Source organism: Rhinoderma darwinii, chromosome 10 (assembly GCF_050947455.1).
Source record: "Rhinoderma darwinii isolate aRhiDar2 chromosome 10, aRhiDar2.hap1, whole genome shotgun sequence".
NCBI classification, from domain to species: Eukaryota; Metazoa; Chordata; class Amphibia; order Anura; family Rhinodermatidae; genus Rhinoderma; species Rhinoderma darwinii.
The window spans coordinates 39,344,483-39,371,087 of NC_134696.1; the positions used below are offsets into that span (position 1 = coordinate 39,344,483).

A 26,605-nucleotide genomic window follows, 5' to 3' on the forward strand; every position below is an offset into this window, starting at 1 on the left:
GTTCATCGACGTGCCATTAACGCCACTTGTAGCAAACTGAGAGGGACAGAATCCTTGAACTGAGAGACCTTGGTTTATCACTACAGCAGATCGCTGTTCAACGTTGCGTGTCCCGGAGGTTGGGAGAATAACAAGTAACGAGAATGACAGCAAGAGGTGCGCGAAGGCGAACCTCTGCACTGGCGGATCGTCTGATTGAAGAATGGCACATAGTGATCCATTCTGTACTGCAGTGAAATTGGACGTAACATTCCAAGCCTAGGGCGGCAACCAGTGTTGACACAAACCATCAGAAGGCGTTTGCACTACATTAGGCTACGCGCTAGACTTCCAACTACAGATGTTTCATTGACCACACGCCACCGCTTTCAAAGGCTATCATGGTACACAGCAAGACGGAAATGGAGGCTGGAAGCAGTGGCGGATTAAGTAGATCATGGGCCCTGGGCTGTTACCCAAACTTGGGGCCCCTTCACTACCGCCCTGCCGCGCCATAACTATTGTTAACACTACTTTTTTGTGCCAGCAATAACAAATGGGTTTTACGATTCCCCTTGTCAAAGGGCTGTTTCCCTACATACTGGCAGTATCAAACTGTGCAGAGACACATCCTCCTGATAAGGAGAATGGTAATGTAATGGCAGGGGGTAGGGAGACGGACAAGTGAGCCCTAATCTACCCGCCACTCTGTCCCTGCCTACTTGCAACGACCCGCCCTAGGCGACGGGGTACAACTGGGCGGCGGTCCCTGCGCTCAGTAAGTGCACGACAAACACGACAAACATACAAAGGAACACAAGCAAGGAAAAGGGGCCGTTGCCCACACCGTGAGCAACCAGAGTGGTGAACGAGCCGAGTCAAGCCAGGAGTGTGCGAGGTACAAAACGAAAAGCAGAAGAGTAGTCGGTAAGCCAGGGTCTGTATGGAGCAGGATCAAAAATAGCAGGAGCTGTAGCTGGGCCAGGAAACCACAAGGAAAGAATCACAAGCACCGAGGGACCGGAAGTGCAGGCCTAAATAGACCGAGGGTGGGAGCTAGCTGAGTCTGGCCAGGTTACGATAGGCTCTCCCACTCCTAAGCCTGCCAGCCTGAATGGTGGAAGCAGGAGTCAGTCTCAGGGATGTATTCTCAGGTGCTGACTGATTAGTTCTGGGAGTTAACCCCGAAGCTGTGCCTGGCAGATCCTTTACAGGTAACAGCCATTTGTCTACAAGTCCTGGACTGCACAAACACTTTTTGTGAAATACAAGAATTCCCTATAAATATGTCAGGAGATGTGACAGATTCTTATAAATCCAGTGACTCATAGGTGATTCTAGTATTTTTTTTTTTGTTCTCCATCCGATCCAGACCTCATGACGACTTCTCCTGGTCATGTACCATTTCTGCAGAATTTTCCGCTCAGACGACTTTGGCTCCTCACTTTTCCAACATTTCCACACCTATAAACAAATAAAAACCATACACTGCGCCCCTGAATAAAATAGTACCATACACTGTGCCCCTGAATATAATTGTCAAAAACGGTAAAGTACCACATACACAGTGCCGACACACAGCTCCCTGTATACAGTATTACACACAACCCCCCGGAGGATAGCATCACACACACCCCCCTGTAGATAATATCACACACACAGCCCCCTGTAGATAACCTCATACACAACTCCCTGGAGGATAGCATCACACACACCCCCCTGTAGATAGTGCCACCACCCCCTGTAGATAGCGCCACAGAGCCCCTGGAGATATGCCATAAGGCCCCCCCCCTGTAAATAGTGGCACACAGGACCCCTACAGATAGCACCACACAGTCCCTTGTAGATAGTGCCACACACACCCCCTGTAGATAGCGCCACCCCTTGTAGACAGCACTGCCCCCATTGTAGATAGCTACAAACAGCCCCCCTGTAGATAGCACCACACAGCCCTCCTGTAGATAGCACCACCTCTCTTGTAGATAGCACCATACAGCCCCCTGTAGAAAGTGCAACACAGCCCCCCTGTAGATACGGCACACAGCCCCCTTCTGTAGATAGTGCCACACAGTCCCCCTGTAGATAGCACCACCCCCTTGAATATAGCGCCAAAGAGCCCCCTGTAGAAAGCGCCATACAGCCCCCCTGTAGATACGGCACACACAGCCCCCTTTAGAATGTGCCACCCCCTGTATTTAGTGCCACAATTACCTGTCCCCACTCCAGCACCATCCTCTTCTCCGATGATGCAGGTCTGACCAGGCCGCATCCAGTGGAGCGACGCAAGCAGCACGATGACTTCATCGCGCCACCTGCATCACAAAATAAGGCCGAACGCCTTTCCAGTGATGTCAATTGTATACACGTCCAAAGGATGCAGATATAATTGAGTCCAGGGGCCTTCAGTTTGTCACGATTTTTTGCCGCAATTGACGACAAAACGTGACAAAAGTGTGATGTGGTCTTTGGGCGGCCATGGGCCCCCCGGGAGCCTCGGGAGGCCCTCCACAATGGACCTATGGGGTTCCGCCACTGGCTGGAAAGGAGGTCTATCCTCTTCAGCGATGAGTTCCGCTTTTGTCTCGGATGCAATGATAGGTGGAGATTGGTCTGGAGACCATGAAGAGGCTTTCACAAGGGAACGTCACATCGGTCCTACTCCCGGGATTATTATTTCGCCAAAGTGTCCGAGAAGCCGTTTTTCAACAGGACAACGCCAGGTCGCATGTTGCTCATGCTACTGTGAGGAGCCTGCGTGGCCTAAACGTGCTACCATGGCCTGCAGCTTTCTCCCATCAAGCACATCTGTTACGTCATTGGTCGGCAATTGCAAAGGGTGCTGCCAGCAGCCAAAATTGATGATTTGCATGTTCAAGCGCATTATGTGTGGCATAACATTCCACTGGGAACCATTATTAACCTACTTGACAGCATGCCAGGCGTGTAAGTATGTGTATTTCTGCGCGTGGCACTCATACTCGCTACTGAATAAATCAAGATGTTTGGAATATTTGGTTTCCATTTATTTATCATTTGCATATCATTAACATGTCTATTGATCCAACGATTTCCATGATTCCAAAACTTTTCCTTCTTGGAGTTGCAATTTCAATGTTGAGGATTGTATATTATAATACTAACACAAGTGATACTAAAAAAAACTGTGTAAGGAATGGATGCCCTTAGCAGAAAAAATAATGGCAAAGTTATCCATATACTAGATAATAAAATAACATACATAATTATCCACAGGGAAAAAAAGTGACACACATCAAATCCACACCAGGAAAATAAAAAATATTGATTATATATGTAAAAAATAATAACATATATAATAATAAATTATATATCTATATATATATATATATATATATATATATATATATATATAGATAGATATGTATATATATATATATATATATATATATATATATATATATATGTAAGATCAAACATACAATAGGAGCAGCACTGTGCAGAAAACCAAATGCGGCTGGTGCTAAGCTTCAAATAACAGGGAGTGACGCTCTCCCAATGTAGTATATGGAAAAATAGAGCAAGGAAGCAGCACTCAATAGCAAAAAATGAAATTTATTAACCCAACACAGCAACATCTGTGCGGGGTGGTGACTTGCCAATCATGTGAAGGTGTTATTGAGGACAGGAGTGGAGGAGAGGTAACAGACTGAGATCTACGTAATGGTAAGAGCAGAGTTCACAGCAGCTCTGAATCTGCACGCTCCTCTCCTGAAATATTCTGTGCTGCTGTGAACTCTGCTCTTACCATTACGTAGCTCTCAGTCTGTTACCTCTCCTCCACTCCTGTCCTCAATAACACCTTCACATGATTGGCAAGTCACCACCCCGCACAAGATCCTCACGCTCATCTCCTTAAATACTCTGTGCTGCATTAAACTCTGTGGACAGGTCAGGATCCTGTTTCTTTTAAATGCTGCTGGGGAACCCGCTCGATCCACTATATAAGGCTGCGCCTCCATCCTCTTCTGCCCCAGTCACTTATTCCCAAGCACTGTAGCGCAGCCTTATATAGTGGATCGATCGGGTTCCCCAGCAGCATTTAAAAGAAACAGGATCCTGACCTGTCCACAGAGTTTAAGGCAGCAGAGAGTATTTCAGGAGAGGAGCGTGTGATTGGCTGCAGAGGCCGCTGCAGCCTATGATTGGCTGCAGAGGCCGCGGCAGCCTGTGATTGGCTGCAGAGGCCGCGGCAGCCTGTGATTGGCTGCAGAGGCCGTGGCAGCCTGTGATTGGCTGCAGAGGCCGCGGCAGCCTGTGATCGGCTGCAGAGGCCGCGGCTGCCTGTGATTGTCTGCAGAGGCAGTCACGTGACGTGCGTGACCGCCACTACAGCCTGTGATTGGCTGCAGCGAGCGGCGACATGGATGAAACGTCATCGCTGGAGGCCGGACAGGAGGAATGTAAGTATGAACGTATTTTGTATTTTTTTTATTGCATTAAAATTTTATTTTCCGCGCGCCGAGCATGGTACTGTCAAGGTTGCTGAAAGAGTTAGTGCAGCCCATTAACTCTTTCAGCACCCTGGACAGTACCATGCTCGGCGCACGGAAATTACAGGTTCGGTCAGAACTAGTTCGCTCCGAATCGAACTTTTTTGTGAAATTCGGCGAATTAGCCGAACCGAACTTTTCATAAGTTCGCTCATCTCTAATCAGGTCTTTAGATCGAGGCTCATAGCATTTATCTGAAGAGCAAATGTGCCTGGCATAAAGAAATTGCACTAGCGGACTTACCTTAATAATATGTATAGGGTCGGAGGAGTCTGCCATCAGATAGGAATTCACAGTGGTAGTTTTTTTAAATATGTCTGTCACAATCTTACCGTCAGATTCAACAAGAATCCATAGGTCCAGAAATTCAGTCTTTCATTTAGTCTTGCTATATTTGCTCAAAAGTTTGATATTCATGTCATATTTAAATAATCCAAAAACCGCACCAGATTTTCCTCAGTTCCCCGCCATACGAAGGCGCCATCAATACAGGATCATACATTGACTAAGTGCCTGAGGAAGGTCATGGTATTGACCGAAACGTTGCACTGTCATTGGCTATAAATATAATAAACTATTTATCTGCAAAATAATTTCCACTTTGGTGTGCATAGTGCTTTTTCTCCATTGGATCGGGTTGGGACCCTACTTATGCACCCACGACTTAACCTATTGCTATCCGAACCTTGCTACAAACATCCTATATGTATTAGTTTCACTCAGTTGTCGTCTAGCTTTCCCCTTTGTCCGCAGGTTTAAGCATAATATCTTTTATTTGCCTCAATTCCTTCAAGGCATTTTTCTCAGATCTAGACAAGTTGTCACTGTAATTAATAGACATTGCCCCCATCTCCTCTGTAACTCATCTGACAAAAATGCAATTTGTAGTATTACAGTCCTGATATGTGGCATTCATTCTGGGCCCCCTCAGGTTTAGAAACAGGGTGCGGCAGCAACCTCTGCAAGCTAAGGTCCTTTTACACGGCCCGCCCTGGGCCGTGTAAATGAGCACTGATCAATGAGACAGCTCATTGATCGGCGCCCGTTTGCTCTTTTCACAAAGAGCTAGTATGGGGACCATCGCTTGTTACTCCGATCTCTCGTCCCCATACATTATTATACACAGGGAGATGTGCTGCTGACAAAGATAATATTTAAATATTTTAAAACGATACGATCAGCAGATGAACGAGCGTTTGTGCTAAGCAACTCATAAGTATTGTAAATAAAGCAGTAATGCAAGTTAAAACAAAAATATTAAATGTTGCATATATCTTAGCGCCTCTAGGGTGCCACTGCATATTTGAGTTTATGTTATTTGCATTGCAGCCACAGCAGATTAGCACCTGCCCATTTATTGCACTTTCTAAGGAGGTGCTGACTAACTTTGTATTATATATACAAACTTGTTGCAAAACCACTTGTGGGGTCTAGGGTCCACATAATGCTTTGTTTTCCGTAGGGGTGTAACAGGGAAAATGTTTGATTATACAGAAGCTCCTCCAATAGTGTTAAGTTGACTGTAGGGGTTTCCAATAGCATGACTACCCTGCAATCAAAGAGGATATGGATTGCCAAGCCAGATTTCTTCTTAAAGGGCATGTCCGAAATGAGAAAATTAGTCTGCTTTTTTCCAGAAACAGCACCACTCTTGTTCAGAGGCTATGTCTGGTATTGCAGCTCATCCCCATTGAAGTGAGTCGGTATGAACTGCAATACCAGACATAGTCCCTGGACAAGTTTGGCACTGTTTTTTTGGGGGGAAAAAGCAGACAAAAGAAGAGGTCTGGTTTGGTGTATCCATCTTCCCTTCTATTATTTTCAAATCCTGGGCATCAACCCTTTTAAGAAAAAAACATTTATTTTCTAGATGCTTATAAGCGTGGATTAAAATCAGAAAACAAGGAAGGTACAAACCTGTAGCATGACCATTAAAAGCAGAAAACTTCTATATTTTCAAAAATATATTAAAGGGGTTTTCCAGCCAGTAATAATTGATGGCCTATTCATATCCTCAGGATAGGCCATCAATTGCTCATGGGTCGGGGTCCGACTCCTGGGACCCCCGCCAATCAACTGCTTTAAAGGGGTTGCGAGCGCTGCTTCCCCTTCATTTCTACTTGCTCACTGTGAATCTTCGTCATGCGTTTAGCGGTGATTCACAGCTATTGCAGCCTTTTCTCCAATTTAAGTGAATGGGAGAAAAGGCTGCAATACCTGGGAATCGCCGCTAAATGCGTGTCGAAGATTCACAATGATCAAGTAGAAATTAAATGGAAGCTCATACAAGCACTGCACCCCCTTTAAAACAGATAATCGGCGGGGGTCCCAGGGGTTGGACCCTGACCCATCAGCTATGGATGGCCCATCCTGAGGATAGATCATCAGTTTGTACTGACAGGAAATCCCTTTAAGGCCAACCTGGCATGTTAAAGAGCTTGTCCACTATTAAGAAATTGATGGCTTATCCTCAGGATAGGCCATCAACACCTGATCAGTGAGAGTCCGAAGGGGCCTCTATTGCATTTACTAAGTCACATTTAGATAAATTAGGTTTACAGTAAACCTATTGTACGTTTGATGCACGGCTACTACTCTGCTAGTGTTCACATTGAAATAATTCCAAAAATATTCCTTTATTTCTAAATCAATATTGCAAATATTTTATTTATCTTGTAAGATGGAGTAAGAGGAGATACACTGATTGATTTTGGTGCTGGACCCACCATTTATCACCTGCTCTTTGCTTGTGAAGTGTTTCATAAAACCATCACCTCAGATTTTCTTGAGCAAAACCATACTTAGTTCCAAAAATGGCTGAAGAAGGATTCCAGTGCTTTTGACTGGACCCAAGTTCTAAAATTTGTGTGTAAGCTGGAAGGAAAGAGCTACTGAAATTATTCCTTTACATGTTTGTAATAACTCATGAACTCCAGCACTTGCCAGTAACCTACACGCCAAGTACACCACTGTGTTCACATTTTATAAGTTTACAGTAAGGGCCAGTACACACTGAGTTTTTTTTATAAGTTTTTTGACTCGGAAACCGCGTTGAAAAATGCGCCAAAAAACACCCGAAAATGCCTCCCATTAATTTCAATCGGAGGCGTTTTTTCCCCTATTTTCGGTCCTTTACGTCTCTGGCCTCTCATTGACATCATTGGGAGGCAGAGAGAGCGTAATTAGTAGCGTTTTTTGCCCGCGGCTCTCAATGGCCGCAGGCGAAAAACGCCACGAAAAAAGGCAAGCGCCATGCAGGCAGATGAAAATCTGCCTCAAAATTCCAGATGGAATTTTCAGGCAGAATTTCTGCCTGCAAACAACGTGTGAACATAGACTAAGCATTTTGTTTCAGAGTGGATTAATAATATTATACAATGAAAATGCTGCACAGACCATTGTAGGGCGCTGGTTTAGCAACATAATTGTAGTTTTTGTGCTTATTTTAACGTTCCACTGGGTTTAGGAGACAGATTTTAAGAGTTTTAAGAGTTAATCTAAGAATATTTTGCCATGAACTATGACCAATGATGAGGCCCAGGCATCGCCCTAAAACCCTAAATAAATACAGACCCTTTTAAAATAGACCCCAGCCTTGACCCCCTAAACAAATACAGACCGCATACACCCTAAATAAATACAATCACCAAAAAAAAAAGGACCCCTGATCAGACCCATACAGATGCCAGACCCCTTAATAAATACAGACCCCCATACCAGACCTCCAGGAGACCTGTCTAAAAAAAATAATTGACCAAAGCAGACAACCGCCTTTTAATATGGTAATACGTGATTGACAATCGGATTTTTTGAGTAGTGTCTAGCCCATTCCCTGTCATCAATTCAGTGCAAATTTGTCTCTGGGCTAATCTGAGATTGCTAGCCATACGATGAATAACAGATAGCCTGGAGAAGGAAACTAGCACTAGGGCACAACAATGTGCACTTAAGAACATCATTTGCTACCAATGATTGTGGGAGTTGGCAGGCACCTTTGCATGGCGCTGGAACAGAAATAGGTGCGGAACAGTTATAATCTAGAAGTGTAATTGAAGAATAGTGTTCTGGAAATAAATTATCACTTAAAATGGAAAGTGGTTTAGTTTTATATTTATGTTAGTTTCTCTTTAATAAATAAAGAATATTTGTAAAAAAGAAAAACATCCGTTATGGAGAGACATAACAATATGGAGAGACCCCCCCCCCCCACATGCATGGCCACCTCTCCACTTAGTCGCCATCTGGAATCAGTAGCCAGAGCTAGGACCCGCATTTGTCAGACATTTCTGGTATATCCTGTGGATATGCCGTAAATTTCTCAGTTGGGGATAACCCTTTAACCCCTTAAAAACCAGGCCTATTTTGGCTATAATGACCAATCATTCTTTTTAGTTTTTTCCTCCCCGCCTTCCAGAAGTCACACGTTTTTCACTTTTATGTTGACATAGCCATATGAGGGCTTGTTCTTTGCTGGATGAGTTGTATCTTTCAATTGCACCATTTTTGGCTGCATATAGTATATTGATTAACTTTTATAAAATATTTTTGGGAGGATATTGAAAAAAAAACCCAGCTATTCCAGCATTGTCTTCCACAGTTTAAATTTACGCCGTTCACTATGCAATGTAAATTACATGTTACTTTTATTCTATGGATTGGTACGATTATGTCGATACCACATAAGTCTAGGTTTTATGATGTTTTACTACGTTAGCAAAATAAAAACACTTTTAAACAAAAATAATTTGTTTTCGCATCGCTGCTGTCTAAATGCCATAAAATAAAAATTCCTGTAGATGTAGCCATATGTGGGCTTGTTTTTTTGTAGGACAAGATGTAGTTTTCATTGGTACTATTTTGGGGTAAATTAGAATTATCAATTAACTTTTATTTTATATTTTGGGGGTGGAATGGGAAAAAAAGCTATTGCGCTGTGGTTTTTGTGGTTTCTTTTTCTGTACGCCGCTCACCCGGTGGTTTACTTCATTGTTCGAGTTGTGATGGCAGCAATACCATATATGTCTATTTTTTAAATTTTTTTTTACACTTCTAGTTTATTTTTACTGTAATCTTAGTTTTTATTATTTTAATAAACTTTTACTGTTTTTTTTTTAAATCTTAGTCCCATTAGGCAATTCGCTATGCGATCTTTTGATCGCTCATAAAATGCTTTGGTATACTAAGTATACTAAAGCATTATTGCCTGTCAGTGTAAAACTGACAGATACTCTATTAGGCCATGTAGCCAGGGCTGGCCTGGGGGCCTTTGTTAGGCCCCCGGCTGCCATGGCAACACTTTGGCGGCCGGCGTTCATGTTGGGGGCTGCCAACAGAAAAAGCCCCTCCCTGTGTCAAACCACGTAAATGCCGCAGCCGCTATTGACCATGGCATACAATCCTAGCCTTTGAAGTGGATGCTCGGCTGTCGGTCACAGTCAGGCTCCCGAGGGAATTGTGCGAGCGCAACCCATTCAATCACAATCGCGTACATGCACGCCGTAATGCACGAATGGTTGCCTTACCAAGCCGTGAATGGACGTGATTATTCGCTAAGGTGTTAACCAAAAACAGGGAGCTAAACGTCTTTCATCTGCAACATCAACCACGAAATTAGCAACAATTTACTGCATTTCTTGGTTGCACGTATCGAAAGCTCAAAGTGTTTCCAAATTGTCTTCTTACCTTTGCTCTGGTGGAATATACTCAGCAAAGTCACAAAGTCATTCTCAGCCAGAGGCCAGAGCACAAGAGGAGAGACTCCATGATGACTGACGATGTATAAAGAAATCAGGAGGAGGCAGTACAGTGAATAATAATAACAATAATAATAATCTTTATTTATATAGCACCAACATACACCGCAGCACTTTACAATTTAGAGGGAACAGGTACAAACAATAACAGACATTACATAGTGTCAAAACTAATTAACATTTGAAACAAGAGGAGTGAAGGCCCTGCTCAGAAGAGCATACAATGAGTTGGGCTGAACTGCAATACCAGGCAAAGCCCATGGACAAGAGTGGCGCTGTTTCTGAAAAGCAAAAACAGACCATTCTTTTTTAATCTCATACAACTCTTAAACAAGTCCAGTCCTCTGTAGACTCAATATTGACTATTACCACTAATCTCACTAACACGTTTTTAACTTTATACCACTTTTACACCTATACATCTGTTCAGAGCCTCATGTCACCCAGGTCGGCATTCTGTACTCTGCGCAGGTCAGTAGGGAGTAGAGAATGGTGACCTGGGTGACATGAATCTCTGAACAAGTGTATAATAAGCTTCCTTTCTTTAATAATAAACTGTGGCCTCGGGTCCGATGTCCATCATTTTTTACTAATTCATGAATTGCTATGTATTGACATGACCTCTTCTGGCAATATTATAGGATTCATTTATGAATTTTACTATTTATGTTACAAATGCATTGTTGAGATTTGGATACTGATATGAACATATGCAAATATAAGTTTTATTACATATTGGGAAACGTAATTTGTACTTTTTTGCCAAATCTTTTATATACTTTTATCAGTTAATTAATTAGAGATAATTGTATTGGATTCACTTAGGGTGATGTTACATATAGTGAATCTTATCCACACGAGTTTACCTCTAATTGCCACGGTTCCGCAGCAAGTGCAGGTAAATCACATAAAAACCATCTGCTTCACCTGTCCTACCCACGAAACCATGGTAATTAGCTATAAACCATGTGTGATGACTGCAGCTTGGTAATAAAGCCCCCTTAGTGCCCCTCACACAGTAAGGAGTTCCTCTCTCAGTTATTATGCCCCCTTAATTCCCCACAAACAGTAAGAATTCTTCTTACTGCCCCCGCATAGTAATGATGCCCCCTTTCAGTAATAATGCCTCCTTAGTGCCCCCACACAGTAAGCATGCCCCTTAGTTCCCCTACATAGTAAGAATGCCCCCTTAGTGCCCCCACTAAGAAATGATGTCCCCTTAGTTCCTCCCTCACAGTAATGATGCCCACTTAGAGCTCCCTTTGTAGTAGTGATGCCCTCTCAGTGCTCCCCACACAGTAGCAGTGCCACCTTAGTGCCCTTAACAGGGCCTTTCTCACATTAATGATGCCCACAGTGCCTGCTTCACATAAGTGATGCCTCCTGGTGCCCCCATACAGTAGTGATGTCCCCTTAGTGATGCCCCAATGATGTAATCGCGCTAGCTTGCGCTAGCATCAGAGTTCAACGATTGAATGGTGGAGCAGAGAGCTGATAGTTCCCTGCTCCACCATTCTGTTCACTTGCATCTGCGTCTTGAGGGCACAAATACAATTGAAAGTGGTGCAGGACAACTCGGGCCCCCTCTTCTCACTAACCTCCAGACAGTAAAAAAGAAGGGAATGGAAACCCAGGCAGCCTCTTCTTACTAAACTACAGACAGTAAGATAAAAGGAAATGGAAGGCAGTAATGCATGACTGCAGGATCAGACTACACACAAGATTGTTTTAGAGTTGGTTTATAAGGAGACACATACAATAGCTGTAAATACAACAGTAAAAGGATATTCCTAATTAAGATTATTTGCGAAGTTGCCTCAGTTTTTATTTTAGATGCATTTAAGAAATAACAATAAAATGCTTAAAAATGTTCATTTATGCAGTCAGAAAACTTGTGTTCTCCATGTAGACCTGCTGTTACCGCCCAGGGGTAGTCGCACATTTTACTTGTAAATGTAGTATTAAATTGCACATATTCAAATGAATGGGCCACCATCTAAAACATGATCTTGTGGAGTCCTCCAGAGTGGACGCCCCTCTTTGCCACAGCTCTTAGGGTATGTTAACACGCACTAATTACGGACGTTTCTGCCCCGAATTACGTCCGAAAATAGCGCCTCAATGGCGCATACAAACATCTGCCCATTGAAAGCAATGGGCAGACGTTTGACTGTTCACTCACACGAGGCGTAATTTACGCGCCGCTGTCAAATGACGGCGCGTAAATAGACGCCCGCGTCAAAGAAGTGACCTGTCACTTCTTTGGCAGTAATTGTAGCCGTTATTCATTGACTCCAATGAATAGCAGCGCCAATTACGTCCGTAATGGACGCGGCGTTCAAGCGCCTGCACATGCCGGTACGGCTGAAATTACGGGGATGTTTTCAGGCTGAAACATCGCCGTAATTTCAGCCGTTACGGACGCCCTCGTGTGAACATACCCTCAGATCTAGCTAACAGTCGGGGATCCGACTGGGAAACCTCCTTCTTTGACGTATAGGGCATATGAAAAGGGGTTACCCTTATGATATAACCTCTTTAATGTAGCATTAGCATAACTATAAATCAATCACATTGGCAAAACGCTATAAAAAAAACCTGAAAACCTTCAAAGTTAACCAAGCTTTAAATGAGAAGTATATACAATCACTGAGCTAATGTGCAGAAACATCATAGTAGTCTAGTAGTTTTCCATTATGTATATTTAACTACTGGAAAAATGTAGTTGGGTAACTGGTCTCACATTTTACTATAAATAAAAGCCGCTCCTATAAGGGCATAAATCTTTTTTTATTTGCGAGGATCAGATTACTTTGCAAGCAACATTTAAATGAATCAGTTAAGCTCATCCTGAGAAGATAGAAACATGCAGACATCATATTCCACATCACAAACGTATATTGATGAATTTAACCCTTTGGATTACTTCCAAACCTACTATGCTACAGGTCAAGGAGTTTTTCTTGGAGAATGGACGAACTTTGTCTTACAGAATATGCAAGAAACGTTTGGTCCAGGTAAACAATTTAATTTTAAGTAGAGAAAATGAGTATTGAAACTCAAAAAGATTTGCATAACCTTTGTATAAATTCTTATTTGCTTGAATAATTTAGTAATATAGTTTGTAAGGCTGAAAAAGACATTAGTCCATCCAATTCAGCCCTTTCTCCTGCAGTGTTGATCCAGAGGAATGCAAAAACACTCTTCTGGCAAAAGCCAATTTTCCTCAGCTTAGGGAAAAAAAATATTTCCCGACTCCGAATCTGGCAATAAGACAAAATCCCTGGATCAACCACCCATCTCCAGAAATCTAGTACAGGTAATATTATTACACTTAAGAAAGGCATCCAGTGGCATTTTTTTTATTTTTTAAGTGGATTCACCATGACATCTTCCTCTGGCAGAGATTTCCATAGTCTCAATGCAACTTACAGTAAAGATTTGCCTTCTGTGTTTGTGCAGAAACCTTCTTTCCTAGACGTAGAGGGTTCTCCTTGGTATAGTTACAGTCCTGACTATAAACAGATCATGAGAGAGATCTCTGATTTGGCCTTTGATATAGTAATACATAGTTTTTAGATCAACCCTCAGCTGTCTTTTTTTCAAAACTAAATAACCTTAATTTTGATAATCTTTCTGGATAGTCCACGCAATCCATGCCAAAAACTGTACACAATATTCTATGTGTGGTCTGACTAGTGATTTATAAAGTGGTACAACTATGTTCCTGCCATGTGCATCTATGCCCATTTTGATGCACTACATGATGTTATTTGCCTTGGCAGCACTCTGCCAAGGCAAACCTTTGAAATGCAAATTATTATTTAAAATTTAAGATGCTTTTAAAAATATCCCATTTACTATCTGTACTCTTATTTCTGAGGATATTGTCCGAGTCAATAAGGTTCAGGGCATCTCTAAGCTGATCAAACATTGTTTTCCTGCAGTTCAGTGTTTTTGTGGCTCCTCGACAATACATCCTCTTGAAAGACAAATGGAAGTTTATTTTATTATATGGTTACTATTTCCTAGGTGCCCACAAACCTGCACTTTTGTTGTTCTGCCAGGTCTATTGGTTAATTTTAAAGCGATCCTCCAGTCAAAATCAAGAAATTTACCATAAACTGTGACATTAAAGTTAACATTCCTGGTGGCGTTCTCCTGTGTAGCGTCCCCCGCTCCCCTCGGTGTACTCACCTAGGTCTGGCGTCTTCCTGTTCCATGCCGCTCCTCTCCTTTTAATGCGTACCACTGGGTTGAATTCTAAATCATCACCTGTTTTGCTTTAAAAGCTTCTCCTGCTCTGGAATATTTTGCCAGGGCAATTTTGGTTGCTGGTGTTCCTTGTGTTTCTAGTTCTCCTGCCTTTGTATTTTGCAGAGTCTCTGTGTACCGACCTTCCGCTAGTTTTTGACCATCCATGCTTGCCGCCTGACCTATTGCTACGTTCACTGCATTGATCCTCGCCTGCCTAGTCCTTTTACTACATAAATCATGTTGAACCTCTGCCGCCTGCCCAGACCTATAGCTACTTTTTTTATTCTGCTTCTGCCAACGTCAGACATCACCTTGGGAGACTACTCCGGGAATAGCGATCAGGGGTTCCCCACATCAAAGTCCACATCCTTGTACAGGGGTTAAAGGGTAAAGAAGCCTGGACAGAGTAGCCGCTGTGAATATAGTGTTTTTGGACACTGTCCATCATAGACGCCTAATGGGTAAATTAATGTGTATATGTTTAGAAAGTATAGTTTGTAATTTGATTGCAAATTGGCCCAAGGACTGTATCAAAAGAGTTGTGGTCAATGATTCCTACTCTGAATGTTCCCCGGTTATAAGTGGTGCACCCCAGGGTTCAGTGCTGGGACCACTATTATTCAACTTATTTATAAATTATATAGAGGATGGGATTAATAGCACTGTTTCTATTATTGCAGATGACACCAAGCTATGTAGTAATGTTCAGTCTATAGAAGATGTTCATTAATTACAATCCAACTTGCACAAACTAAGTGTATGGTCATCTACTTGGCCATTGAGGTTCAATGTGGATAAATGTAAAGTTCTGCATCAGGGTATTAAAAATATGCATGCACCATAAGTTCTAGGGGGACCTAAACTGGGAGAATCACTTGTTGATAAGGATCTGGGTGTACTTGTAGATCATAGATTCAATAACAGCATGCAATGTCAATCAGCTGCTTCAAAATCCAACAGGATACTGTAGAGGCAAGGTATTAAAAGAGGCATGGGCTCGCGGGACAGGGATATAATATTACCACTTTACAAAGCATTAGTGAGGCCTCATCTAGAATATGCAGTCCAGTTCTGGGCTCCAGTTCATAGAAAGGATGCTCTGGAGTTGGAAAAAACACAAAGAAAAGCAATGAAACCTATAAGGGGCATGGAGAATCTAAGTTATGGGGAAAGATTAAAAGAATTAAACCTATTTAGCCTTGAAAAGAGACGACTAAGGGGTTGATTAACGTATATAAATATTTGAATGGCCCATAAAAGAAATATAGTGAAAATCTATTTCATGTAAAACCCCCTCAAAAGACAAGGGGGCACTCCCTCCGTCTGGAGAAAAAAAAGGTTCAATCTGCAGAGGCGACAAGACTTCTTTACTGTGAGAACTGTGAATCTATGGAATAGCCTACCGCAGGAGCTGGTCACAGCAGGGACAGTAGATGGCTTTAAAAAAGGCTCAGATAATTTCCTAGAATTAAAAAGTATCAGCTCCTATGTCAATGTGTAGAATTTTGGTTTCATTCCTTCCCTTTTTCCCATCCCTTTGTGGAACTTCATGCACATGTGTCTTTTTTCAACCGTACAAATTATGTAACTATATAACAAGGAATTTCATTAAGATTTTATTTACTGATCAACGTAAAAAGAATGAGATTCAAAACAACTATTCATGCCAAGTCAGCATTTAATACCTTAGTGACCACCAATACGCCTTTTCACGGCGGTCACTAAGGGGCCTTAGGCTAGGCCTCCGCCTTTTCATGGTGGCCCAGTCTAAGTCCTGCACGGGTGTCCCATGCAGGCTGGAGCCGGGGCTCGGGTGTCTGATGACAGCTGGGCTCCTTCACCAACGCCCGCGATCAAAGTTTACTTAGATCGCGACCGTTTAACCCGTTAAATGCCACGGTCAATAGCGACCATGGCCTTTAACTTGTTTACAGAGGGAGTGAGCGGCGGGACTTGAATAACTTGTTTAAATATCTCAATGGCACATACATAAAAATATGGTGAAATCCTGTTCCATGTAAACTCCCCTCAAAAGACAAGGGGGCACTCCCTCTGTCTAAAAAAAAAAAGTTTCAATCTGCAGAGGCGACAAGCCTTCTTTACTGTGAGAACTCTGAATCTCTGGAATAGCCGACCACAGGAGCTGGTCACAGCAGGGACAGTATATGGCTTTAAAAAAGGCTTAGATAATTTCCTAGAACGAACAAAAATCAGCTCCTACAGTATGTCAATGTGTAGAATTCTTGTTTGAATGCTGATTCAGTCTGATTGCCACTTGGGATCAGGATGGAAATGTTTCCATTTTAGGGAAGATTGGTAAATGCCTAATGGGTAATTTTTATTTATTTTTTAACTTCTTCCCGACCGCACACTGTCTTTTGACGTCAGGTGGCGCGGTTCTCCAGTCCACAGCGACATCTTTTGGCGTTGCTGTAGAAGAGGCTGATGAGCGCTCCTGTGAGCTCATCGTCTAAGCCGGAGCTTTAATTTACAGCTCCTGAACTTAGATAGCCTCCTGAACACAGCTGGGATCAGCCACAATTCTGACCCGCTGCTGTCCGTGACTGCGGCATGATCAAAGGGGACTCCCCTCTGCGATCGCGTCACCGGATTACAAAAGTTTGCCTGCTGTTAGAGCATACTATGTGCTACCCTAACTGTAGCCTGTGTCAAAGTGAATGGAGTATGTGAATACATTATAAATGAAAAAGAAAGTTGTAAATACAGTTATTCCTTCATGGGTTTAAAAAATTTTTTTTTTTACAAAAATAAAATAAAAAAAATGGCCAAAACAAAAGTTATTATTTTGCATAAAATGTCTTTTCTAGCTCATACATTACATAAAACGAAAAACGTACACATAAGAGATATCAATACGACCGCAAAAACCAGAATAATTAGTTATTAAAATTAATTAAAACAAGTTATTTAGCGTCAAAAGTGAACTGGATAAAAAATAAATGCTTGCTTTTTCCTTTATTCACGTCGCAGAAGCAAATTATATAACTTACACAATACATTTTTTCTAACCCCAAATCGGCAGCATAACTACTTCAAAGGGTATGTGCACAGCAAATCCAAAGCAATTTATCATGTATTTCTGAGCCCACTGCAACCATTTCTGCTTGTGAGCATTGTTTAGGTGGCCGAATATTAGCTTTATGCACACTTGCAAACCTCTGGAGGATCCTACACCTTGAGGTTTGCGGGACTCCAGAGGCACCAGCAGCTTCAAATACCTGTTTGCTGCTTTGCAATGGCATTTTAGCAGCTGCTCTCCTAATCCTATTAATTCTGTCTGGCAGAAACCTTCCTCATTATGCCTTTATCTGAACGAACCCGTCTGTGCTCTGAATCAGCCACAAATCTTTTCACAGTACGATGATCACGCTTAAGTTTTCTTGAAATATCCAATGTTTTCATAGCTTGTCCAAGGTATTGCACTATTTCACGCTTTTCAGCAGCAGAAAGATCCTTTTTCTTTCCCATATTGCTTGAAACCTGTGGCCTGCTTAATAATGTGGAACGTCCTTCTTAAGTAGTTTTCCTTTGATTGGACACACCTGGCAAACTAATTATCACAGGTGTCTGAGATTGACTACAATGATCCAAAGAGCCCTAAGACACAATACTATCCATCCATGAGTTTAATTGAAAAACTAATAATTAAATGTTTATGACACTTAAATCCAATGTACATAATAATTTGGAATTTGTATTATGCAAAAGAAGGGCAACGTGTTTCAACGCAGAACCTGCGTCTTCATTAGGCCAAGACGTTGCCCTTCTTTTGCATAAAAAATCTACCGATTACTATCACTCTGCTTATCCTTCCCTTCGAGTAGCGCTTTCCTATATCCAATTTTTAACACATATATATATATTTTAATATATAACCTCTGACCTCCGCTACTATCAAAGCTGACCGAAGCATTCAAGGGAAAAATGCGAAGGGGGATGCCCCTTGGATCGCGTCACAGGGAATCCCTGTGACGCAATTAAGGGACATACCATATATGGGCAGACAGCCCAGGGTCCATTGAAGGACCCCAGGGCTGTCTGTCCCTATTTCCTGTTGTTAGGACATACTTAGGTATGTCCTAACAACTGCCTGTGTACTATCAGTACACAGGCTAATGTACTGGCATATAGATATATGCCAGTACATTAAAGGAGTTATTCCGGTTACAACAAGTTACCTCCTATCAATAGGTTAGGGGGTAACTTGCTGATCGGTGGACGTCCGACAGCTGGGAGCCACACCGTTTACACGAACAGGGGTCCCTTACCCCTTGTTTGAACCGAGAGGCAGGTTGCTCATGCGGACTTCTGCTCCATTCATTCTCTATGGCAACACCGGAAATAGTCAAACGCTGTACTCGCCTATCTCCGGCGCTCCCATGGAGAATGAATGGAGCAGCAGTGCGCATGAGCGATCTGCATCTCGGTTCAAAGGAGGGGTACGGGCCCCCCTTTCTTGTAAACGGTGGGGGTCCCAGCTGTTAGACACCCTACGGAGAGAGGTTAAATGGAAAACCCCTTTAAAGTTTAAAAATACAAAAGTAAAAATAAAGTAATGTTAAACCATACAATAAACCATAAAATAAATGTCTCAATACATAAAATATACACACATTCGGTATTGTCGCGACCGTAATAACCTGCACAACAAATTTATAATGTAAATTATGATGTGTACACTGTAAAAAAGAAAATTAAAACTGCTTTCTTTCACTTATTAATGTGAGGCACGTGGTTTTATGAATTTTATACCTCCATGTGTCTCTCATTAATAGTAATTAACTCCATCATGTACCTCACACATTAACCCAATGTTGTCCATTATGACTGTGAGAAACACGATGTGGTTAATTACTATTAATGTGAGTTACATGGAGGTTCAAAATTCATCACACCACACGCCTCACATTAGAAAATGGAAGAAATTTTTTATTTATTATTGTTAGCAAAGTTTCGTTTTGGTATCGAGAATTGCAATACTACACAAAGAATCGGTATCGAAGTCCAAATTATGGTATCTCGACAACCCCAATGTAATGTACTGTCTTGAATTATTTCCATGTCCTTAGGAAGCGGATACATTTGAAAGCGCAGGTGAAGTAAGGGAACCATTAGTACCCTTCCTCATAATTCTGCTCTTTTTTGTGGCGTAGGCGGTGCGATGACGTGATCGCGCACGCCTGACGTCGTTTCGTGGTAGCAGGCCTGATCAGAAAAGACCAGGCCTGTATCAACAGAAACTTTATTGCTGAACCCCGCCGACGCTAGTAACTCCTAGTGCGGGGATTCCTTTGTATCTAAAGGAGTCCCCGCACTAGGTTTATAGTGGCATACGCACCCAAGATGCGCCAAAATTATGTCGCATCTCGGTTTGATCCCGCGCCACTTACAAGGCTTAGTAAACTATTCAGTGACAGCTCTAAGCTGTCATTGGTTAGTTTACATCCCGTGATGGCCGTTTACCTAAGTTTATTGGCCTACTTTTAAAAGGACCACGTGATGTAAATTAGCCAATGACAGTTACTAATGGTTTTATTTGGGTGTTTTTTTACAGGTTCGGTCGTTGGAGTACGTCGGATTCGAGGACTACTTAGAAGACGGCGTTTTTATTTTTAATAAATTGATTAATGAGGGTTGTGTGTGGGGTTTTATTTAAAAAAAAATATTTTTTCTGTGTGTCTGTTATTTTTTTTAAACTTTATTACTACTGCCTTAGTAATGGTGGCTGTCTGATAGACAGCTTCCATTACAAAGGTGGGGCTTAGTGTTAGCTGGTGCAGAGGCTAACACTAACATCCCCTTTATTACCGCGGTACCCACCGCCCCAGGGGTGCCGGGAGGTGCCAGATACGATCCAGTACCTGACCATCTGAAGTGATACTGGTACTATTAGGCTGGGAAAGCCCAAAAACAATGGGCCTTCCCACCCTGGTAATGCTAGGCTGAGGCTGCTTTATTGTATCTGGATGGTTAAAAATGGGGGGGGACCCCATGTTGTTAAATAAATAATTGAAAAAAACAACTTCGGTTCCCCCTATTTTTCATATCCAGCTGGATACAATAAAGCAGCTGCAGTCTAACATTACCAGGTTGGGAAGGGCCATTGTTTTTGGGCTTTCCCAGTCTAATAAAATCGGCCTGCTGCTGCCCCAGTACCCAACCATTACTTCAGATGGTTGGGTACTGGATTGTACCCGGTTCTTCCTGGCACCAATGGTGACGGTGGGTATTAGGGTAATAATGGAGGGGTTAGTGTTAGCCTCTTCACCGGCTAACACTAAGCCCCACCTTAGTAATGGACGCTGTCTATCAGATATATTGAAATAAAATTCCCCCACACAGCCCTCATTAACAATTTTATTTATAATAAATATGCCCTCTTAAAAGTAGTCCTCGAATGAGACGTATTCCAACAACTGAGCCTGTGAAAAAAAACACAAAAAAACAACACATTAGTAACACTAATAACTAAAAAATAAAAATTATTATTATACTTACCTTACTGGGTAGGTTACAGTAAACTAAGCAGGGGCAGCTCTTAGCTGTCATTGGTTAGTTTACATCTCATGTTCCCATGTTACCTCAGTTCTTTGGCCTACTTTTCATTGGCCTACTTGGTAACCGGCAGGGCGGTTTTTGTTCCAGTCTGGCAGGGGGGCCGCTGCAAGAGTGGTTTTTTTTCTAAAAAATAATAAACTGTGACCTGATCAATAATAGGAGAAATGGGCCCCAGGGGAGGGAATGTTAATGGAGTAGCACTGTGCATTTCTTTTAGGGACCACATTTAGCGTAAACACTGTGGATTTTACGCAACGGATTTCATTGCAAAAATCCGCAGCGTAATACAGTTGCAGCAGAGTGGATGAGATTTGAACAAATGTCATCGTGGGATGCATAAAAAAAAAGCGTTTTAGAAATTGGCCTGCAGTGCGTTCTTTTAATTCGCAGCATGTCAATTTATGCTGCGGGATCGCTGGTTTTCTGCTGCAGGTTTGTCCTATTGAATTCATTGGGGAGGTAAAACCTGCAACAATTAGCACATGTTGAGATTTTTGCAGTGGAAAGTTGCATTATCGGGAGCATCAGCCCTAAAACTGTGTTTTATTCTTAAGGAGGTGTAAAGGGAGACATACTAATCGACTTTGGAGCTGGGCCCACAATTTACCATCTGCTCTCTGCTTGTGAAGTGTTCAACAACATAATAACCTCCGATTTTCTCGAGCAAAACAGAAAACAACTAGAGAAGTGGCTGAGAAAAGACCCAGATGCCTTCGACTGGACTCATGTTATCAAATGTGTGTGTGAACTGGAAGGTAACAGGTACGTCATAAAAAAGAAATAATAAAATGTTGAAAAAGGTTACATATAAACTTTGAAAATTATAATATCATGAAACCTATAATAATGTTGTATGTGTGTGAAGAGAGTTCCCCTCTTCTTCCTGGTCTGGAGCAGCCTCCCCAAGAAATATGCTGTTTTCCGAACTGTCTCTTTAAATGCTTTAAGTTAAGCTTAGCAGCTTTTCTTATATAGGTTCAGGAACTGGACGAGAAGAGCTGTTGATATAATATACACTACCGTTCAAAAGTTTAGGGTCACTTAGAAATTTCCTTATTTTTGAAAGAAAAGCACAGTTTTTTTCAATGAAGATAACATTAAATTAATCAGAAATACACTCTCTACATTGCTAATGTAGTAAATGACTATTCTAGCTGCAAACGTCTGGTTTTTAATGCAATATCTACATAGGTGTATAGAGGCCCATTTCCAACAACCATCACTCCAGTGTTCTAATGGTACATTGTGTTTGCTAACTGTGTTAGAAGGCTAATGGATGATTAGAAAACACTTGAAAACCCGTGTGCAATTATGTTAGCACCGCTGTAAACAGTTTTGCTGTTTAGAGGAGCTATAAAACTGACCTTCCTTTGAGCTAGTTGAGAATCTGGAGCATTACATTTGTGGGTTCGATTAAACTCTCCAAATGGCTAGAAAAAGGGAGCTTTCATGTGAAACTCGACAGTCTATTCTTGTTCTTAGAAATGAAGGCTATTCCATGCGAGAAATTGCCAAGAAACTGAAGATTTCCTACAACGGTGTGTACTACTCCCTTCAGAGGACAGCACAAACAGGCTCTAACCAGAGTAGAAAGAGAAGTGGGAGGCCCCGCTGCACAACTGAGCAACAAGACAAGTACATTAGAGTCTCTAGTTTGAGAAATAGACGCCTCACAGATCCTCAACTGGCAGCTTCATTAAATAGTACCCGCAAAACGCCAGTGTCAACGTCTACATTGAAGAGGCGACTCCGGGATGCTGGCCTTCAGGGCAGAGTGGCAAAGAAAAAGTCATATCTGAGACTAGCTAATAAAAGGAAAAGATTAATATGGGCAAAAGCACACAGACATTGGACAGAGGAAGATTGGAAAAAAGTGTTATGGACAGATGAATTGAAGTTTGAGGTGTTTGGATCACACAGAAGAACATTTGTGAGACGCAGAACAACTGAAAAGATGCTGGAAGAGTGCCTGACGCCATCTGTCAAGCATGGTGGAGGTAATGTGATGGTCTGGGGTTGCTTTGGTGCTGGTAAAGTGGGAGATTTGTACAAGGTAAAAGGGATTTTGAATAAGGAAGGCTATCACTCCATTTTGCAACGCCATGCCATACCCTGTGGACAGCGCTTGATTGGAGCCAATTTCATCCTACAACAGGGCAATGACCCAAAGCACACCTCAAAATTATGCAAGAACTATTTAGTGAAGAAGCAGGCAGCTGGTATTCTATCTGTAATGGAGTGGCCAGCGCAGTCACCAGATCTCAACCCCATAGAGCTGTTGTGGGAGCAGCTTGACCGTATGGTACGCAAGAAGTGCCCATCAAGCCAATCCAACTTGTGGGAGGGGCTTCTGGAAGCATGGGGTGAAATTTCTCCCCATTACCTCAGCAAATTAACAGCTAGAATGCCAAAGGTCTGCAATGCTGTAATTGCTGCAAATGGAGCATTCTTTGACGAAAGCCAAGTTTGAAGGAGAAAATTATTATTTCAAATAAAAATCATTACTTCTAACCTTGTCAATGTCTTGACTATATTTTCTAGTCATTTTGCAACTCATTTGATAAATATAAGTGTGAGTTTTCATGGAAAACACAAAATTGTCTGGGTGACCCCAAACTTTTGAACGGTAGTGTATATACAGTATATGTTTGTATATTTTTAAATACCTTATCCTTAGATAAGGTATCCTTTTTTTGCGGACGGCAATCGGGGTTCACTGGCTCTTTAAATTGGTGACAGAAAAATAAGGTCTGGACGCCATATTTGAGTAGGCTTGCTGTGCCATAACAGTGGTGAGGACGCAATTAGTGTGAATACGCTGCATGCCTTACGCTTGGGGCAGCGCTTAGTTTATTGAAGGCAGCTGTTCCTGCCTAACGGGGTTCAGTGTGTATGGGCTATGGCCCTAGAGGCAGCAGAAGTGCTATTGTAGTGTAGGCCCTGAAGCCAGAAAGTATCCTTGGATGTTACAGGTGGAGTTGCAAAGAACGATAAAAGTTGGAAAGAAGTTGCCAGGGGCCTTCATGGGAGCTGTTAAAGAGAGACCGCAGGTAATGTTACCTGGGGTCTGCGGGTGGTAGAGACTGAGAAGGCCGCAATACGGAGACAGGCCTAAAGATTACAGAGGACCTACCTCTGCATCAGGGAGTAGCCCAGGATCTGTCTTGTAAGAGTCACCATTGTCCTGTCCGATTATACCAGAATTGCTGCATTGTCTGAAGTTTCTGCCATTTTGTTGAAACATTAAAGTGACCATGCCTCTCAATTATAGAAGTGTTTTCTACCCCTTGTGGCCATTGGAAGAAAGCGTTCTAGCCTAGTAAAGACACTGTATTTGTTGCAGCAACCCTGGGCTTTTGTCATCATTCCATGACTAATACCTGCAAAGGACTAAGCTTGTTCACCAGTTACTAAAGCTAAAACTCTAGAAAGCTGTTGAAATAGATTAAACTTTATGAGCTTTCATTATTCATTCAAAGTGGACTAGGTCTCAATAAGGGGGTTGACTGGTTTAGAAAACAAATTTCAAATACTGTGTTTGAACATTTTAAACTAAAAGTGCAGGGACCTTCATTAAGGACCTTCATCAATCAGCCAGCCACAGTAAAGAGAGGCTACAATGAGCATCCCTTTCTCTCACACACTCTGGAGGACTGTGCATTACATGAATGGCTCAATGATTTCAATGAGTACCATGTAATGCCTCATTTCCCCAGCGGTGGTGCTGCATGGAAATTAAACACTTGCTGCAGTATTCTCCCACAGATTACAGCTGATCGATGGGAGTCTCAGCAGCGGGACATCATGTGATCAGCTAGGTTTCAGGGGACAAAGGTATACCAAGATAATACTATATAGTTTTGTTTTTGGGTTTTTTACCACTGTAAATAAGATTTTCCCAAAAATGCATTGTTTAGAGTCAGATATTAGGAGTCCTGAGAGTGGCGGAAGCTACAAAACCTGCATATTTTTGGAAATTTCTATTCATAATTTTGATTTAAAGGCTATGTACACCTTGTAAAGGTAATTCTTTAAAATAAAAGGTCAGTATGATTAGTGAAACTTTCTAAATTGTTTTTATGAAAAATTATTTTAACTTTTTGAGATACAGCTGCTCTGTGTTCTCTATACAGAGCAGCTATATCGTCTGTATGACCTGAATCCGACAGTCCCGCGGACCTGACAGGTTCAGTGTCAGCAGATCCTGCGTGATCCACCTGTAATCTGTCACATCTAAGTTATGAACTTGGATGTGATAAATTACAGGTAGATCCTGTGTGTCAGAGACACGCAGGACCAGCTGTCACTGAACCCGTCAGTCCAGTGGACCTGACGGGAGCAGGATTTAGCGAAAGATACAGCTGCTCTGTATAGAGAATACAGAGCAGCTGTATCCAAAAAAGTTAAAATAATTTTTAATAAAAACTGTTGCACTAATCACATTGACTAACCTTTTGATGAAAAAAAATGCCTTTCAAAGGTTTACATAGCCTATAAATTTTGATATGCCTCAAATTTAAGTAAAATTGAAGACATTTCTCTGACTTACAGGTTGAGACCTTACTTTGTTAAATATGATGATGTAATAATAAAAAGGTAATCGAAATCCATGTCTAAACATTTTATTTATTAACAGAAATAACTGGGAAAAAAAGGAAGAAACGCTGAGGAGAAAAGTAACTAAAGTGTTGAAGTGCGATGCACTTGCGAAGAAGCCATTTGACCCTGAGCCCATGCCTGAAGCCGATTGCCTGATTAGCTGCCTCTGTTTAGAAGCTGCATGTAAAGATCTGGAAGTCTTCACCAATACACTGATAAAATTTAAAGAGCTACTAAAACCAGGAGGTCACATTATACTTCAGGGTGTTCTTAACTGTACATTCTACTATGTTGGTAACAAATGTTTTTCCTCTCTGTACCTCACTAAAGATGGCTTGGAGAAAGCATTTAAAGAGGCTGGATATGAAGTTGTTAAATTAAAGGTGTTACCATGTTCCGAAAAATCAGTGATGGATATCAGTGATTTTGAGAGCTATTACTATGTCCATGCCTGTAAACCACAGAAAGAGTAAAGATGCATTTAAACAGCTGCAAAATGGCTCCCTACCATACACACACACACACACACACACACACACACACACACACACACACACACACACACACAGACAGACACACACACACACACACACACACACACAGACACACACACACACACACATTTTTTGAAAAACGATCATTTTTGACCAAGTTGTAAACAATTTTAGATTTATGCTAATTAGTTTCTTAATAGACAACTGGGCGTGTTTTTACTTTTTACCAACTGGGCGTTGTAAAGAGAAGTGTATGTCACTGACCAATCAGTGACCAATCATTGACCAATCAGTGACCAATCAGCGTCATACACTTCTCATTGTTCCAGCCCAGCTTCTTTCACTGCACAGTGATAACTTGGTCAAAAATTATTGTTTTTCAAAATAAAACCCACTGTTGTTATCTACATTACAG

At 41.9% G+C, this 26,605-nt stretch overlaps 1 protein-coding gene across 1 annotated transcript; it reads left to right on the plus strand.

The window, feature by feature from the left end:
- Positions 1 to 13,120: 13,120 nt before the first annotated feature.
- LOC142661386 (nicotinamide N-methyltransferase-like) lies at positions 13,121 to 26,298 on the plus strand. Its single transcript, XM_075838766.1, has 3 exons — positions 13,121 to 13,278; positions 21,652 to 21,859; positions 25,734 to 26,298. Exons 1-3 carry the CDS (start codon positions 13,128 to 13,130, stop codon positions 26,167 to 26,169), a joined length of 795 nt encoding a protein of 264 aa, XP_075694881.1. The 5' UTR covers positions 13,121 to 13,127; the 3' UTR covers positions 26,170 to 26,298.
- The last annotated feature ends 307 nt before the right edge of the window (positions 26,299 to 26,605 follow it).

What these genes read in the sequence shown, in the direction of transcription:
- LOC142661386 (XM_075838766.1), top strand. Translation starts at nt 13,128, where the DNA reads ATGCAGACATCATATTCCACATCACAAACGTATATTGATGAATTTAAC. An exon ending in GCAAGAAACGTTTGGTCCAG is followed by an intron (nt 13,279 to 21,651) that starts GTAAACAATTTA and finishes TTTATTCTTAAG; the next exon opens with GAGGTGTAAAGGGAGACATA. An exon ending in TGTGAACTGGAAGGTAACAG is followed by an intron (nt 21,860 to 25,733) that starts GTACGTCATAAA and finishes ATTTATTAACAG; the next exon opens with AAATAACTGGGAAAAAAAGG.